Here is a 20,014-nt window from a genome sequence, read left to right on the forward strand (position 1 = left end):
TAAAGTCAGAATGTGAAAAAATTGGAGAATGGAATAGATATTTGAAGACTTCACACTTGAAACTCCCAGTTTTCCTATTGTGAAAGTGCCTTTGTGACCATATGCATTTCACTGACGATAAACTTTTTTTTTTCCCCCTGGGTCTTGGCTCCATATTTTTTCATCCAGTTGAGTCAGAATACTTGCATAGTATTTGTGAGGTATTGTTTCAGTCTTGCAAGCTAATCTAAAATACAAATCCCTTTTGCATCCTAGAAAACAATGACCACTCTTTCTCTCCGATGAAGTCACCTTGGCTATTTTTGTGCAACTGCTGTTTCATTTCGGTCATCTCTCATCCACGGGAACAGATTGGTGCATAGAATCAGTTGTGTGTCAGATTGTCCCAAATTGTTTTTCACATTAGGTTGTAGTGAGGCTTCAACAGATATGCCACTCACTTTCTGGTACAGCCACGGCATCAACTGTTTTGCACATCTTTTTAATTACTGATCTTGCAATATCACACTGTGTTCTTTCTCAGCATTTTCATATTTGATTGTAATTCTAGGAAATTGTTCATGAGTCATCTTACAGACATATGCCACATATGAATTCAGCCACCCATTCCTTAACTGTTGACTATGAAGGAACTCCCCTCATGAACCATGGACCTTACCGTTGGTGGGGAGGCTTGCGTGCCTCAGCGATACAGATGGCCGTACCGTAGGTGCAACCACAATGGAGGGGTATCCGTTGAGAGGCCAGACAAACATGTGGTTCCTGAAGAGGGGCAGCAGCCTTTTCAGTAGTTGCAGGGGCAACAGTCTGGATGATTGACTGATCTGGCTTTGTAACATTAACCAAAACGGCCTTGCTGTGCTGGTACTGCGAACGGCTGAAAGCAAGGGGAAACTACAGCCATAATTTTTCCCGAGGACATGCAGCTCTACAACTAGACTAGAGGAAGAGATCGGTTGGTAGGACATGTTTTGAGGCATCAAGGCATCACAAATTTAGCATTGGAAGGCAGCGTGGAGGGTAAAAATCGTAGAGGGAGACCAAGAGATGAATACACTAAGCAGATTCAGAAGGATGTAGGTTGCAGGAGGTACTGGGAGATGAAGAAGCTCGCACAGGATAGAGTGGCATGGAGAGCTGCATCAAACCAGTCTCAGGACTGAAGACCACAACAACAACAACATGAATGAACTGACTCCTAATAAGCAAGATGATGCCTGTAGAAAAGTACAGCAAAACAGTAATCTCAAAAAAGGACAGGATAGACAGCACATTCTGTAGGACATATTAAAAATGATTGGTAAAAGAGACTTGGCGTGTTAAATGCAGCTTTTGATTACATGATAATTGAATTGGATAGATAAACAATCTACTCGCTAAGTGGCGGCAGAACACACACATAAAAGAAGATTATAATTAGGCGAGCTTTCAGAGCCAATAGCTCATTCTTCAGGCAGAAGGGTTGAAGTGGAAGGAAGAGGGGTGAAGGATAGGTCTAGGAAAAAGGTTAGATTTTGAGAAAGTTACCCAGAACTGCAGATCAGGGGAGACTTTCCAGATGGGATGAGAAGGAAAGACTGATTCCACATCTACATACATACTCCACTAGCCAGCATATGGTGCATGGCTGAAGGTACCCTGTCTCACTACAATAGTCTGAATAAAATTACTTGATAGTTGACATCAATCACTTGCTGCAACAATGTTGCCACATTGGCTACCAGCTACCGTTTGGTTACAGGTGACAACAAACAAGCGGCTCACTTCACAAATTATGTTAAATGTTTAACACAGAGCAATTTTTCTAGTGGCTGGTGCAAGGTATGTCAGAAATGTTGGATACTCTGTTGACTATTGATTTAAAGTGACCAGTGACTGAACTGGGGCAGACAACGCGTTTTGTATCCCTGACTGTAAACTTGTGTCCTAACCCAGCTGAGAAAATTGTGGTCAACAGTCTGCAGCAGTACTAATATCATTATCGCTTTGTTCATGGCGATTAAAGCTAACCCTTAAGGGTAAACTCAAGACAACAAAAACTCAATTTCAGGGCTGAAAGCAAATTGAAATTTCTCCGTGTCATTTGTTACCTGTAACTATCCTTAAACTAGCTGCACATGCTGCCATGTTTGAAACCAGTGAACAGTCCGTGTGGGCCCTTAGTCGTGGATTATAGATGACTGAGACAGATTCCAAATGAAGAAATAATGACAAGATGAAAAATAAGACCAAATAGAACAGGCAAAACAATGATGAAAAATGATGCAGCGAAGTATTAAAAATAAAAAAATACATTTAAACCAATTAATTGAATGAAAATAATAATCACACTCATTTGGTTAGATTTAGAATTAAAAATTTTGCTACATTGATGAGATTCAAACCTACGACATGCTACACATTAGATTAATCTGCCAACCATTGTGCTATGCCACAGCACTGCATGAAGTATTTATATATGTGAATGTAGTGACCCAGTTCCAACTATGAATTGCAACCTTAAAAATTTCAGTTTCACGCAGTGTAGTGAAAAGCTCATCTAATGTAAGATGATCTCTGTGAATATGATAACTATAAGTATGATACTGAATTACACCTTGTGCTGATTTATTCAGTAGTGTTTGGTTAGTTCTATGAATGAAATATGTGTCTTTCATTAGCATTGTTAATGTGTGTTGTTTTTGGTGTAGTTATCATGTGTCATGAAATACATAATAAAAGTGTCGGGCTCATAATTCGGGATACAAATACATCAAGAAAGAATGCTGTACCAGGAATTGGAAGTGACTGGCCAATTTTGGTGGATTTTGGCAACACCAGACAGTTCAAGTGTGACGCTGACAACTCTTATTGGCGTTTGAAGTGCCATCTATCAAGTAATTTTAATTCGACTGTAGTCAGTTCCTTTCCCGTTCCATCTGCCAATCGAGTGGGGAAAAAGTGAATGTCTATATGCCTCTCTATGAGTCCTAATTTGTCGTCTCTTATCTTCGTGGTCCCTATGCGTAATGTATGTTGGTGCAAGCAGAATTGTTCTGCAGTCAGCACAGTGTTCCTCAAAATCCCTCCAGGGATTCCCATTTGAGTTCCAGAAACATCTCCATAATACTTGTATGTTGTTGTTTCAACCTACTGTTAACAAATCTAGTATCCTGCCTCTGAAATACCTCAATGTCTGCTTTAATTTGACCCCTTGCGCATCCCAGACACTCAAACTGTACTCAAGAAGAGATCACACTAGCACCCTATATGTGATGTCCATCACAGCTGAGCCACACTAGTAAAATCCACCCAACAAACGAAAGATGATTATTCACCTTCCCTACCATGACCCTCACAAGTTTGTTCCATTTCATATCACATTGCAAAGTTATGTCCAGATATTGAAACAATATGACTTCTTCATTCATGACACTACTAATGCAGGATTCTGGCATTATGGATTTGTTTTTCCAACTCATTTGCAGTAACTTATATTTTTCTACATTTAGGGTTAGCTGTCATTTATTGCACCAACTGGGAACTTTGTCCAAGTCATCTTTTATCCTCCTAAATCACTCAACAATGACACCTTCCATACACCACATCATCATCAGCAAACAACCATAGATTACTGTCCACTTTGTCCATCAGATCAGTTATGCACATAGAAAATATGAGTAATAGCGCTCCTAGCACACATCCCTGGAACGATCCTAATGATACCCTAGTCACTGATGGACACTCACCGTCGGGATAATGTAGTGGGTTCTATTACTTCAGAAGTCTTTGAGCCACTCACATGTCTGGGAACCTATTCCATGTGCTTGTACCTTTGTTAAAAGTCTGCAGTGAGGCACTATGTCAAATGCTTCTCGGAAATCAAGAAATATGGAATCTGGGTTTGTGAATTTTTGATGGCAAAGTTAGAGGAGCAATGCATCTGCATTAAATTTTCCGTGAAACTCAAGAAAACCTTTACAGAGACACACCAAATGATGCAGGGAGCCTATAGCAATGAGTGCTTAAGCCATACTCGGTGTTACGTATTATTCACACGTTTTAAAAATGGCTTTACAAAAGTCAAAAATGATCCTTGTTCAGGACGCTCTTAGATGTCCCCTGATGACGCTTGTGTCAGGAACGTCAACGAAATTGTGTGTGCCAGTCGAAGATTCACTGTCCGAGAGATTGTAGAAGAATGTAACATTTCAATTGGATCATGTTATGAAATGACACAGCATCTTGGAATGCATTGTGTTGCCGCCAAGTTCATTCCACGGCTCATGAGTCAAAACCAAAAAAACTTTTTGGATCTCACAAAAGAGAATGAGATGTTCCATGTGAGAATAGTATGACCCCTGCAGACTTCTTTTTATTTCCAAAGTTGAAAAGGATGAAGTTTTGCAATGGTAGATGAGATAAAAGAAAATTCGCAGACGGCACTTTATGCGACCCAGCAAGAGGTGTGTCAAGACTGCTCCTGGAAGTGGAAATGATATTGGGAGCAGTGTATCAATTGTGGAGGAGAGTATTTCGAAGGAGACAATCCATAGTAACTAAAAGATAAGCATAGAAAATTTTGTGGACAAAGTTCTGGAATTTTTTGAACAGACGTCGTATGACAAAAGAGCATGCTGAGTTGCCCATGAGTGATGCTTTGTACTAATTTGTGGACATAAACTTATTGGTCACCATGAAACTGATTAGATTCAAACCCAGAATATGTACAAGAATTCTGCAGCAAACTGATGTTACGGATTGGTCTGTAATTTCGTAGGTCTGTTCTTTCGCCCTTCGTATTTACAGGAGACGCCTCTGTATTTTTTTCCCCAGTTGCTTAGGTCTTTCTGCTGGGTGAGAGATTCACAATAAATACAAGCTAAGTAAGGGTCCAGTGCCATATAGCACTCTTTGTAAAACCAAATTGAGATTCCATCTGCAACTGGCGACTTATTTGTTTTTAATTATTTCAGGTGTCAGGGATGCTTACGAGGGTGGTTTGAAAAGTTCTTGAAACAGAATAGAAAAAAAGTACTTATGTCACTGAAACTTTTTTGTTTTTCAATGTACCCTGCTTGTAGATTAATTCACTTGGTCCAACAGTGTTCCAATACCTTGATCCCATCTCGACAATGATTTTCCTCCAGGCCTACAAAATAGTTATCAATTCAGGCTACCAATTCTTCATTTAAGTGAATCTTCATCCACAAAGAAAAATTTTCAGTTTAGGGAAGAGGCACGTGTGGCAACAATTCACACCTTAGTTTGTGTAATTTTACCATGGCGATGGCACACGCGTGTGAGCGTGCATTGGCTTGATGCTAGATGACTTTCTTCCTTATTAAACCTGGCCTTTTTCGCATACCTTTTGTTATAATTTGTCCAGAAGGTTAGCATAGTATTCTCCAGTAATTGTTTGCCCAGTGGGGAGACAATGTACAAACAGAATCCCCTTCTCATCCCAGAACACTGATGCCATGATCTTCCCCGCTGAAGGAATTTGGTGGCGCATCCCAGAACACTGACGCCAAGTCCTTCCCCGCTGAAGGAGTTTGGCGGCAGAGATTCAGCATGTTTCCACTGCTTTGATTGTTGCTTTGTCTCTGGGGTATAGTAGTAAAACAAAGTTTCTTCGTGGTCACAAACCAGCACAAAAGATCTTGTTTGTTTCTCCTAAAACAGGCCAAACATTGTTGTGATATGTCCATTCTCATGCGTTTTTGACCCAGCGTCAAGAGTCGCGGCACCCATCTTGTGAATACCTTTCAGATACATCTGGCAAGCGTGAGCAATTTCATGCCCTCTAAATTGGTGATCCTCCTTGATCATTATGCGCACTTTTGCAATGATTTCTAGAGTAGTGACACATCTTGGCTGACCTATTCATGGATGATCATCATCTAAGCTCTCCTGACCAAATTTAAATTCATTTATCCACTTGGCAACAGTTAAAGACAAAGGAGCAGAGTCCCCTGGTGTTTTCTGGAAATCGGCATGAACGTCCTTCGCTTTCATACCTTTCTTTATGAAGTTCTTAATTACTGCTTGAATCTCGACCCCCCCCCCCCCCCCCCACCCTCCTGTACCATCCCGTCATTGCAGATCACTACACAGGAACAACAACAGAGCCGTGTCACTGCCACAGCTCTCTTCCAAGAGCACTGACATGGCATGTGTTTACAGGCAACAGTCCAACGAATATCATGTGAACAACTTGTGCTAGCGCTGACCTCTTGTGGTGATTGTTGTTAGGTGTCTTTGTGCTATTGTCAAATGACGGTATGTTTATATGATTCTCTTGCATGAATGATTTCTGGAATGCAAAATTTAAAACATTTATCTCCTACTGCCACACCAGACTGGTCAAGTGACTTGATGGAAAACTTTGACTCACTTAGCGATTTTACATAGGACAATAATTTCCCCTGCTTCTCAGCCAGATCTTTTGCTGAGGTATGACAGTGGTAGTAACCTTTCCTTGTTGGCATTTGGCATTCTCTTTTGAACTAAGAGTGCAGTAGCTTTTCCTTCCTCAGTATTTTCTGAATTTCATTGTTAAACCACAGTGGCTCTTTTGCATCCATAATTCGTTTACTAGGTACAGACTTGTTGAGAGTGCAATTCACGATCTATTTAAGCTTTGACCATAATCTCTCTACGTCCATCTTAATGGAACTAAGTGATGTCAGTTCTGTCTAAGTGAGATGCTAACATCTGCTTATCTGCTCTTTCTGGCATGAACATTTTCCTAGCCTTCTTGACTGATTTATTAATTTTTGTAGTCTTAGTTATTATGATGTTATCATGATTATTAATCCCCATCTCTATGCTGAAGTCATTGATGATATCTGGGCTGTTTGTAACTACAAGGTCTAAGATATTTCCATTGCATGTGGCGTGCCAAACTAGGTGCTCAAGACAATTTTCGAAAACCACATTCAAAAGTGCTTCACAAGATTGACTGCACCCCCTGAAATAAAGCCATAGGCTACTATCTATACTCAGTAGGCTAAATTAACCTCCAACTAGCATTGCATGATCTAGGTATTTACGTGCTACTGTCTGTAGACTTTCTTTGAATGGCTCCAAAACTGTCATAGCAGAACCGGGTGGATGATTAAAACATCCATTAATTAACATGATTTCACATAGACTTGTTATAGGCAACCAGGTAACTTCACTGTCACAATCAGCTTTGACCTCAGTAGAGACAATGGACACTCCCTCTCCTACAGTGTCTAACCTGCCTTTCCGATATATATTCCATTAATCACTAAATATGTGAGAGCTTTCTACTCTGGGTTTCAGCCAGCTCTCAGTCTCTGAGAATAATTTGAGTGGGAGACTTTCCTGGATGGCAGTAAATTCGGAAACTGTGTTACAAGTACTTTGACAACTGATAAAATTTTGACAATCTACACTGGAGTGAATTCAAAAGATAAACCTCAACCAACATTGAATGTATCTTGGTGATAAAGAGCCAAAATAAATAAATTGATGATTTTATTCCATTTCATCTGATTGAATGAAACACACACAGCATAACTACTCAGAAAACAACTATAGTGCGGATTACATTTACTATCATACATGTAGCACTCTGAGAACATTTCACCTTGTCATAGTAGTCCTGTGTTTTGGAACTAGGCAGTGCTTCATTTCACAAAGCGAAAGGAATAGCTTGTGTAAAAAAAAAAAAAAGAGGAAATAGTGGTTGCTGGTGTTTTTAACACTATCATTCAATTTAGTTCCTACTGTGAACTTTGCAGCTAGGATATGTAAATGCTCTGAGACTGCTATTGATAATATCTTTATGAACAAATCTAGGGGAAAAAAGTCATATCACAAAACCAATAGTAAATGGACTATCTGATCACGACGTGCAGCATCTTGTGTTAAATGTTGAAACTTGTCAGGATAAAAAAATATTAAATCTGAGTACAGGAGGATAATAAATAAGCCAGAAATTGAGGAATTCAGGAAATTGCTCAAAGACATGAACTGGAGAGATGTTTACCTGACTCAAATGGAAAATACAAAGCATTTATTAATAAAGTTACCTCCTCTTTTGAAAATTGTTTTCCCCTAAAGGTAACTCAGATCACACAGAAGTCAAAAGATAAACCATGGATTACACAAGGAATAAAGATATCATGTGGGGCAAAAAGGAGACTGTATCTACTACCTAGGAACATTTCTGATATTAGAATTGTAATGCATTGCAAAGAATACTGCAAAATATTGAATCAAGTAATCCAGAAATCGAAGTAGCTTTATTAAGAGAAAAAGATAATTGTATCGGGCAACAAAATAAGAACTGTATGGGATATAGTGGAGACAGAGAGAAGTGGGGCCAAAAAGGAAGTGGAACAGATAGCTCTAAAAGTAAATGAGACTTTGGTAACAAGTGCATGTAGTGCTGTAAATCTCTTAAGCAAGACTTAATTTTTGTTACTGACGGCTCGGGGTTATCAGGTTCGGTGAATGGTGCAATGGAGTATCTGGGACCAGTCTTTGAAGAACATCGTGTAGAACCTATTCGAGGAACTTTGAATTCCAACCATGGCTTCTCAGTATACTTACTCCTTAATGAAATTTGATGCAAGTTATATATCTATATTTCCAACAAATAGCTCAATACATATTATCAATACTAGGAATAAGAACAATCTACATAAAGACCTAAAATCACTTATGTTGGTCCAAAAGGGGGCCCAATATTCAGGAACACACATTTTCAATAAATTACCAGCAACCATTAAAAACTTGGTTTCAGATAAAGCACAGTTTAAACAGAGTTTGAATGACTTTTTGATAGGCAATGCCTTCTACTCTACAGATGAATATCCTAACAGAGACTGTTAGGCCAGCGTAAGTAAAAATATGTTAGATTTAAGTTTTGACAGTACTTGGTTGCAACAGTCAATATTAGGTATTTTGTGTATGCTAAATTTATTAATAGTGCATAACATAAATTTATTAATAGTGCATAACAATGTTTCCCCCCCCCCCCCCCCCCCCCCCCCCCCCCATGAACCATGGACCTTGCCATTGGTGGAGAGGGTTGCGTGCCTCAGCGATACAGATAGCCGTACCGTAGGTGCAACCACAATGGAGGGGTATCTGTTGAGAGGCCAGACAAACGTGTGGTTCCTGAAGAGGGGCAGCAGCCTTTTCAGTAGTTGCAAGGGCAACAGTCTGGATGATTGACTGATCTGGCCTTGTAACAATAACCAAAACAGCCTTGCTGTGCTGGTACTGCGAACGGCTGAAAGCAAGGGGAAACTACAGCCGTAATTTTTCCCGAGGGCATGCAGCTTTACTGTATGATTACATGATGATGGCGTCCTCTTGGGTAAAATATTCCGGAGGTAAAATAGTCCCCCATTCGGATCTCCGGGCGGGGACTACGCAAGAGGATGTCGTTATCAGGAGAAAGAAAACTGGCGTTCTACGGATCGGAGCGTGGAATGTCAGATCCCTTAATCGGGCAGGTAGGTTAGAAAATTTAAAAAGGGAAATGGATAGGTTGAAGTTAGATATAGTGGGAATTAGTGAAGTTCGGTGGCAGGAGGAACAAGACTTCTGGTCAGGTGACTACAGGGTTATAAACACAAAATCAAATAGGGGCAATGCAGGAGTAGGTTTAATAATGAATAGGATAATAGGAATGCGGGTAAGCTACTACAAACAGCATAGTGAACGCATTATTGTGGCCAAGATAGATACGAAGCCCACGCCTACTACAGTAGTACAAGTTTATATGCCAACTAGCTCTGCAGATGACGAAGAAACTGAAGAAATGTATGATGAAATAAAAGAAATTATTCAGATTGTGAAGGGAGACGAAAATTTAATAGTCATGGGTGACTGGAATTCGAGTGTAGGAAAAGGGAGAGAAGGAAACATAGTAGGTGAATATGGATTGGGGGACAGAAATGAAAGAGGAAGCCGCCTGGTCGAATTTTGCACAGAGCACAACATAATCATAACTAACACTTGGTTTAAGAATCATGAAAGAAGATTGTATACATGGAAGAACCCTGGCGATACTAAAAGGTATCAGATAGATTATATAATGGTAAGACAGAGATTTAGGAACCAGGTTTTAAATTGTAAGACATTTCCAGGGGCAGATGTGGACTCTGACCACAATCTATTGGTTATGGCCTGTAGATTAAAACTGAAGAAACTGCAAAAGGGTGGGAATTTAAGGAGATGGGACCTGGATAAACTAAAAGAACCAGAGGTTGTACAGAGATTCAGGGAGAGCATAAGGGAGCAATTGACAGAAATGGGGGAAATAAATACAGTAGAAGAAGAATGGGTAGCTTTGAGGGATGAAGTAGTGAAGGCAGCAGAGGATCAAGTAGGTAAAAAGACGAGAGCTAGTAGAAATCCTTGGGTAACAGAAGAAATATTGAATTTAATTGATTAAAGGAGAAAATATAAAAATGCAGTAAGTGAAACAGGCAAAAAGGAATACAAACATCTCAAAAATGAGATCGACAGGAAGTGCAAAATGGCTAAGCAGGGATGGCTAGAGGACAAATGTAAGGATGTAGAGGCCTATCTCACTAGGGGTAAGATAGATACCACCTACAGGAAAATTAAAGAGGCCTTTGGAGATAAGAGAACGACTTGTATGAATATCAAGACCTCAGATGGAAACCCAGTTCTAAGCAAAGAAGGGAAAGCAGAAAGGTGGAAGGAGTATATAGAGGGTCTATACAAGGGCGATGTACTTGAGGACAATATTATGGAAATGGAAGAGGATGTAGATGAAGATGAAATGGGAGATATGATACTGCGTGAAGAGTTTGACAGAGCACTGAAAGACCTGAGTCGAAACAAGGCCCCCGGAGTAGACAATATTCCATTGGAACTACTGACGGCCGTGGGAGAGCCAGTCCTGACAAAACTCTACCATCTGGTGAGCAAGATGTATGAAACAGGCGAAATACCCTCAGACTTCAAGAAGAATATAATAATTCCAATCCCAAAGAAAGCAGGTGTTGACAGATGTGAAAATTACCGAACTATCAGCTTAATAAGTCACAGCTGCAAAATACTAACACGAATTCTTTACAGACGAATGGAAAAACTAGTAGAAGCCAACCTCGGGGAAGATCAGTTTGGATTCCGTAGAAACACTGGAACACGTGAGGCAATACTGACCTTACGACTTATCTTAGAAGAAAGATTAAGGAAAGGCAAACCTATGTTTCTAGCATTTGTAGACTTAGAGAAAGCTTTTGACAATGTTGACTGGAATACTCTCTTTCAAATTCTAAAGGTGTCAGGGGTAAAATACAGGGAGCGAAAGGCTATTTACAATTTGTACAGAAACCAGATGGCAGTTATAAGAGTCAAGGGACATGAAAGGGAAGCAGTGGTTGGGAAGGGAGTAAGACAGGGTTGTAGCCTCTCCCCGATGTTGTTCAATCTGTATATTGAGCAAGTAGTAAAGGAAACAAAAGAAAAATTCGGGGTAGGTATTAAAATTCATGGAGAAGAAATAAAAACTTTGAGGTTCGCCGATGACATTGTAATTCTGTCAGAGACAGCAAAGGACTTGGAAGAGCAGTTGAATGGAATGGACAGTGTCTTGAAAGGAGGATATAAGATGAACATCAACAAAAGCAAAACAAGGATAATGGAATGTAGTCTAATTAAGTCGGGTGATGCTGAGGGAATTAGATTAGGAAATGAGGCACTTAAAGTAGTAAAGGAGTTTTGCTATTTGGGGAGCAAAATAACTGATGATGGTCGAAGTAGAGAGGATATAAAATGTAGGCTGGCAATGGCAAGGAAAGCGTTTCTGAAGAAGAGAAATTTGTTAACATCCAGTATAGATTTAAGTGTCAGGAAGTCATTTCTGAAAGTATTCGTATGGAGTGTAGCCATGTATGGAAGTGAAACATGGACGATAAATAGTTTGGACAAGAAGAGAATAGAAGCTTTCGAAATGTGGTGCTACAGAAGAATGCTGAAGATTAGATGGGTAGATCACATAACTAATGAGGAAGTATTGAATAGGATTGGGGAGAAGAGAAGTTTGTGGCACAACTTGACCAGAAGAAGGGATCGGTTGGTAGGACATGTTCTGAGGCATCAAGGGGTCACCAATTTAGTATTGGAGGGCAGCGTGGAGGGTAAAAATCATAGAGGGAGACCAAGAGATGAATACACTAAGCAGATTCAGAAGGATGTAGGTTGCAGTAGGTACTGGGAGATGAAGAAGCTTGCACAGGATAGAGTAGCATGGAGAGCTGCATCAAACCAGTCTCAGGACTGAAGACCACAACAACAACAACAACAACAATATTTCATTCTGAGAGCGTATTAATTCTGTAAATATTAGCTTCTCCAGTTTACTGTATTGTATTCACCTATTTTGACAATCTCATGACAAATGATCAGGGTAGTATTCATTATATTAAAATGTTTTGTGTTATACATTCTGACATGTTCCACACCCTTGAGAATCATCTCATTTTTTCGGTGTATGTAACGAAAACTGAATCAAATCAAATTCAATCACCATCTCTCATCATGTAATAACTTCACTTCTTCTTCTTCCCTTGTCGTCTCCTGTTTTTCCAGTACTCGTCCATCTCCTCCTCATGTTTTTCCCCCTTTATTCTATTCGTGTTGTTCTCAATCCCCTATTTCTTCTGCATCGAAAGCCTTTTATTTTTATTTATTTTTTTTTTTATCGAGGTGAGTCTTTATGGACTGCGTGGTAACAACCGACTTCACTGTAGTGCCCAGGTCTTGTTCTTGCTCCAGCTTTGACTTCCTGCCAGTATCTTCTGAGCCCCTCTAAGAAGTACCTTTTTATGCCCTTCAGATAAGGGTCCTCACTGTCTTTCGGATGTTGATGCCATGTTAAAACCTTGGTAGTTGGTCACCAATCTTCTAAATTTGTTCCTTTCAGGAATTTCTCTCTGAGATACCAATCTGCTTAAGATCTTTTTCACATTCTTTGAACCATCTCGGCGTCGTTTTCTTAGATAGGATGAAACTCTGTATTCTTTTTGATAGTCGATCACCGTCCATTTTCATGAGATGACCATAAAATAACAATCATTTCTTTGTAATGGATGCTGTGATAGGTTCTGTCTTGCTGCACGATTCCTCATTTGCTCTCATTCGCCATTGTCCATCGACCCATCTATTACCTTAGTATTTTCCTTAATATCCTACACTCACGCTTTTCCAGCCGCTCAGCTTGACCTTGTCTATTCGTGGTCAAAGTTTTGGATGCTTATAAGCCCTCAGGTTTTACAACTGTATTATTATGTTGGAACTTGGCCCACATACTCATAGACTTTTTGTTATAAGTATTCTTTGTCAGTTGGTATGCTTGGTCTAACTTCCTCATCCTGGCAATTGCTTCTTCTTTTAATCCATTCTCCTGGTGGATGACTTCACCGAGATACCTGAAATTCTTAACTCATCTGATTTTTTCCCAGGTTGGTTCTCATCCATTCAGGTCCGTTACAGATGTTCGTTATATATTTTGTCTTTTGAATAGAGATCTGGAGTCTAACTTTTTTCAGCAATTTCTGACAGCCTATTTATCTTGTTGACTGCTGACTCTTTGTTGTTAGCAAAAATGGCCAGGTCAGCCACAAAATCTAAGCAGTCAATGCACACCCCTTTGTTCTTAGGACCAAGTCTGAACCACTCTTCATTTGTTTCTTCTTGGGCTAATAACTTTCTCCACTCTCGAGTGACCTTTTCCAAGACACAATTGAAAAGGAGAGGGATAGTCCATCTCCTCGTCTTATGTCCGTTCTGATTGTAAAGGGTTCAGATACCTCACCCATAAATTTAATTTTTGACACTGTGTTAGTAAGAGTTTGTTTGATCAGCTTTCTTGAGGTATTATCCATCCCAAACTTTTCCAAAATATTCATTAATGCCTGTCAGTCGATGGAGTCATATACTTTTTGAAAATCAACAAACATGACCACATAGTTATTTCTTCCAGTTTTTTGGACCTGATGATGTTCTTCAGGTTAAAGATCTGTTCTGCGCAAGAATCGCCCTTTTGGAAACCAGCTTGATAGTCCCCAATCAGTTGGTTACAATGACCTTCTATTCTATTCTGTATCACTTTGGAGAGAATCTTATGTGGAACAGATACTAATGAGGTACCCCTATAGTTACTGACATTCTATTTATCACCTTTTTTGTGTAGACGATGGATTAAAGCTGACTGCCATTCAGTTGGTATCATCCCAGCTCTCCAGATCTCCTCAAAAAGTTGGACTAGTATATCTAGAGTTTCATTATTTGCCAGCTTCAGTAGTTCCACCACTATTGAATCCTCTCCAGCTGCCTTATTATTCTTAAAGTTGTTGATGATCTCTTTGGTCTCCTCTTTACTAGATGGAGATTAGGGGTAGTTTGTGGATTGGGGCACATGCAGGGAATCTTTCTTTCGGTTCATCACAATTAAGTAGGTTTTCAAAGTAACGAGACATGATCTTGCAGTTTTCTTTGTTGGTCAGGCCGAGTGTGGTGTGCATACTGTAAGACCTTCAGTACACACACCATCAGATTATTTGACTTGTTGCTCTAACGAAGTAAGCGAGTGTCAGCAATATGTCTCGTGGTCTTATCATGGTGTGTTTATCTTCTGCCATTCGGTCAGATGATAGAAATGCCACTTGCACGCTTAGAGTAGCAGATTGACGGTGACCAACTTTAAACAGAATTTGATTAATTTTCACACACATTTACTAAAATAATAACAAATATGAAAATTACTTAACTTGGTTCTGGATGCTATTTACAATTGACAATCTGAAGTTCTTTGGGATTGGTACGTTAATCTTATTCTCACATATATTTCAGATACTTGACAAAAGTGTCTATACATTTATCTTCATGGCTATGTACAGGAATATGGTAATCTTATCAGGCGCAGACTGAATCTTGACTATGGACTGGTACAGACAATTGTAGAACTCGACGGACTGGTACAGACTAATGCAGACTGGTACAGACTAATGCAGACTCATACAGACTGGTGCAGACAAATGCAGACTGACTGATCGAAGGTCTTTACACTCGTTATAATACCTCGCACGTTCATGTATCACTGCGCGAGTGTGATGCGCGAGGAGAAAATGTTCTATGTTAGCAGCAATCTCATTGGCTGCGTTACATATTAATACGCGGATCGGCGGAAGCAGAATTTGGTCCGTCTCTATGGCAGCGCCATCTCATAGTGCGGAGATGGACGAGCGCTGCGCCTGCGCTGTTTTGCTTAGCGGGGCGCACTCTAGTGGGAAATTTGTGTACGCGCCGAATATGTGGAACTATGTGCACAACACTGAGCTTTCCATTTTCGTCTCTAAAACAAAAACTAGGGGCTTGGTATCCTTTCAAATTCGATTTGAACGCCTGATAGAAGTCTCTGACATTGTTTATCTGGAAACACTGATCGATCTATTCTAACTGCTGTTTCTCATGCAATTGCTTAGACCTTCATAGAGTTCTGGCTGCATATTTTCGAACTTCATGGAATACATCAAAATCATCAGGACTCCTGGTAGAATTCCACTTTTTCCATGCACTTGCTGTTTGGGCCACCACCTCACCACAAACCTCATTCCACCATGTATGATTCCTCTTTTTAGCTGTCAGGATTGTAGTATTAGCTGCTTGTTGGATCATGGAGGCAATGTCTGCCCATTTATGGGATTCAACTGTCAGTTACTGGTGGCATTGTTCCAATATGTTTTGATTGATTTTGAGCTTCGCAATATCATATTTATGAATTTTATTTCCGGTTTTCACGGTCTTATTGAGAGGGATGAAATTAATTTTGATCTTGGAGAGGTGATGATCCTTTTAAATTCAGTATTTTATCTGTAAAAAGGTTTCTTTCTATTATTTCTGATTGTTTGATGTTGTTTCTTTCTTATTTCTGTAATCCATGCTATCATTGAGTCCTTCTTCCAGAACTACTCATTCAGTAGAGGTCTCTAAAAAAAAATTAATCTTCTTTTAGCCATTACTTCTGATATTTTCTCAAAATTTTTGTAGATCTCCTCATTACTTCTCATTTTCCAGCCATCTGTAGCTTGTATTGCAACCATTATTTTCTAATAATGCTCCTTTGAGGAACCTCTGTTCTGTCCAGCTTATAGTTCATCATTAGGCATCCTCATCCATATAAACATCCTGGTCATACCACTGTGGGATAGTGTTTTAGTTTTGTTTTTTTAGTTGTACATTTCTTGTTGTAAATATCCTTTATAAAACGATTTGCTCTCTCCAGTTTGCTGACTCTTGCATCTACTGTTAATTCTTCTAGTCCATTTTGTTGTACAGTTTGTCCAATATATTTAAATTTACTTCCTAATGCTATTTTACATTTTTGTTTTTCTAAGAATGTTGATGCATTGTTTGAAATTGTCATCAATGTTGTTTTTTCGGCTGAAATTTTGGGACCAGCTCTCTTTGCTATTTCTTCCAAAAGATTTCTTTCAATAACTGTCTGTCAGATTTTTTGAAAGTATATCAGAATCATCTGCAGAAGCCAGGCAGTTTACCTTAATTCCATTTGTTATTCGTCCTAAAATTATTGGTTCAATTTTGTAATTTTTTTTTCTCCAAATTCCAGATACTTTCTATTTTTTCTAGAATGCAGTGTTACAGTAAAGGTGATAAACTGTCCCCTTGTCTAACACCAGTTTTTATTTCAAATGGTTGAGATACTTCTCCCATAAATTTAGCTTCAGTCATCCTATTTGCTAGTGTTTTGAGGATTATGTTTGCTTTAATACAAAATTCTTTGATGATTTTAGCTATAATTTCTCTGCCTACCAAATCAAAAGTTTTCTTGAAACCAATACATGATACTATTATAGGTTTGGCGATTAGCAGTCTGTGGAGGATTATCGATTTTCTAATAAACATCTGCTCTGTGCAGGGTCTTCCCTTTCTAGAGCTCCTCGAGATTCTCCCAGTTATTTGTCTAAAGTTTCTACAACTCTGTCCAGAGAATTTTTGATAATATTTTGTATACCACTGGCAGAAGTGAGGCATCTCTGCCATTGTTGACATTTTGAGTGTCCCCTTTTTTTCATAGCTGTGGATTAATGCTTTCCATAATCTCTTCAGCTTTCCAAATGTTCTCAAACAGCAGTTGTAGATCATTTGTGTGTTCTGACTATTTCAATAATTTTGCTGTAGTGGAGTCTTCATTTGTTGCTTTGAAGTTTTGGAAGATTTGATGGCTTCATGAATTTATTGTTCTGTTAGTGGAAAATCTTCCTCCAGATGTTGTGGGACTGCTATTATATATTGCTACAATGTGCTGTTATTATTGTTGTTGTTGTTGTTGTTGTTGTTTGGTTGCCTGTTCTTCAGCACTTCCTTTCTGTTTCCTTTATCTATTTGCCGCCATTTTAGCCCATTTACCGGTATTTTCAGCTTGTTCTTCACTTATTTGACCTTTTGGTGGCTCCTCTTGAAGAGATCTTATTTCTCAGCATTTAAAATTACATCATCTGCTGCTCTTTCGCAACTGAATTTCATCATGTCCATCTTCCTTGACTCAAGATCCTGAATTTTCATCCTTAATTCTTGAACAGTCTCATTTCTCTTTTTGTGTTTTCCAGATGAAGAAACTTTTGGTCCTCAAAGCTAAGATTAGTATCAGTTTTTTTATTTGTTTCTGCCTATGGCTGCTATATCTCTTTAGTTAGAATATTTTCTCTCTCTGTATTTGATTATAGTCTAAGTCTGAATATTTTTATAAGTACATTTATTGCTGTAGCAATGAGTAAAATATATTGTATTGCACTGCCTGTAGCATGTAGCACCATTTTGACTTTTAGTCCTCTTGCTGTACAAAAAGTAGCTTTGATGATTACTTAATGCAAGTATTTTGTAAGAGCTGTGGAACGGTTAGTATCTGTTTATATTTTTCTGATTAATTCAAGCTCGTCAATGCACATCCTGTGTTAAGGAAATATTTGCACTGAATTTACTGTGTGTTAAATATAAGCAGTGGATCCATTGGGGTAGTCTGTTTGGTAGAAATATGTCAAGGTGAACAAAACAGATGGTGAAGGAAGAGAGGGAAAAGATCAACATTTGCTTCTCATCAGCATTATAACTGGGTTGCAACATTCAGTGAAAATTATCTGTGACAGGAAGTTGTCATAAATACATTTTTTGAAGAAACTTTATGTTTGTATAAGCATTTATTAAATTTAAAAAGTTGGATTTCATCTGTTAATACAAAAGATAATGTTTTGCATTGCAGGCATGATGAACCTGTCAAAGATGAAGAATCGGCCAATGATTCTTATTGGAGGATAACAGTATGTATAACTTAAACTTGAGATTCTTGAAAATAAAGCTAGTCAGTATTTCTTAACAGTACTGATTTAAATACATCTAAAAGATCGCTGTTACCTAAATGAAAGTTGACAAGCAAAGTCTTAGTGGACATTTGTATAAAATTGTCATAGGTGTTATTTACAAGAAGAGTAAATAGTTTCAATAGAAATGTGGTGAGACATTTAACAAATGTCATGACCACACATTAATAGGACCTTATAACACTACCATTATGATATTAGTATGCTTTTACGTAAATAACAGAAACCCTGTCTCTATGTTGCCACGTATAACCCTCTTACTAAAATTTAGTTTAGTTTTAAAATAAAATACACTATCGAAGGATAGTCCTGTTTACAGGAAAAGATAATCAATAGAGTTATCCTTCTTACAGGATTTACCGTGTGTTGCGTCTAATGGATAAGTAAATTGGACTATTCACTTCTTTTCCTAAGATCTTACCCAGTGGCTAGATAGGAACACAGTATGAATAATAATATACTGAAGCTAGGAAAACTCATTTCCAAGTTCATTTAGTGGTTTAAAACATGTACTTAATGGTCACCAACCTATCCTGGCAATGAAATAGTGAAGTATTGGAGAAGCAGAAATGTGAATTTTGCCTACTTTCTTGCTACTGTTTAGTTTGGCTCTTCAAATAAAGTACCCCACTTAAACAATTTTGGGCTACATCTTTATACATTATGTTTTTAAAAAAGAAAAAGCCCAGTAGATAACTTCAAGGAAGGTAAAAAAAATTAGCCGGGGTGGGGGGGACTACCTTTAGAAAAGCACTTTCCATAATCAAGAAACTTAAATACTTAGACACTAAAGCACACACTTTTTAACTGAACATTTCACTTAAAGAAAACCTCTTTCTTGGTGGAATTTACTTTCAAAACCTGTTATTCTTTGAACTAATTCTGTGTAGCCATCTAACAGGTTCTAGTAACTTGGCTTCACTCTGATTGAATTTTATGTAAGCAAACCATAACACTTTGCAATAGTTAAGAAAACATTTTTATTATTTACACTAAAGCAATTTAAATGGTGCCTCTTTATATTAACTTGGCACTTCATAAGTCTGTAAAACAGGACACTCGGATTAATCAAACACCAGGAAGGAACCCTATACAGATGTATGATTAGGATGAAATAACAGGGTGAGCCAGTTTCCGTAAAGTTCAAGAATGATTATTAAAACACAGTTTAAATTAATGGTTCATGCTGTACAAAGGCAAAAATAGAAAAAAATCTTATCTGGTGGCTGTAGGCTTGGGTGTGGTGAACAGTTATGATGGCTACACTACCCACACTACGGCCTGCAAGTTTCTTGCTGTATGGGCTCAATTTCTCTTCTTGGCTTCATTCAGTTTTACATACAGTAGGTCAACAACTCGCAGCTATACTGTAAGCTGTTTGCAGTCTTCAACCGAGGCATTTTTATGAAAATTTGCAGGCAAAGCTTCTGCTCCACAAAGGAGTTACCTCAATCACTGCTGCCTTCAGACTGTGTGACTTACTTCCCGAACTTGCTCAAGGTAGCACGCCAATTCGCCTTTCGCACCTCTTCCGTGCGCCACAGCCATTTTCGTTTCAAACAAAAGCACACTGGTTTTTACATAACACCTATTTCTTACATTGTTCGTAAGCATGACCA

The 20,014-nt window shown here is 38.7% G+C and overlaps 1 protein-coding gene across 1 annotated transcript in view; it reads left to right on the forward strand.

The window, feature by feature from the left end:
- LOC126484209 (molybdenum cofactor biosynthesis protein 1-like) overlaps window positions 1–18,333 on the forward strand; it is a 77,483-nt gene extending 59,150 nt beyond the window's left edge. Inside the window, exon 6 of the mRNA XM_050107622.1 lies at window positions 18,278–18,333. Within this exon, the coding sequence (XP_049963579.1) occupies window positions 18,278–18,333 (56 nt within the window). The remainder of the gene's footprint in view (window positions 1–18,277) is intronic.
- Window positions 18,334–20,014: the final 1,681 nt, after the last annotated feature.

The sequence above is a fragment of the Schistocerca serialis genome, chromosome 6, assembly GCF_023864345.2.
Source record: "Schistocerca serialis cubense isolate TAMUIC-IGC-003099 chromosome 6, iqSchSeri2.2, whole genome shotgun sequence".
Classification (NCBI taxonomy): Eukaryota; Metazoa; Arthropoda; class Insecta; order Orthoptera; family Acrididae; genus Schistocerca; species Schistocerca serialis.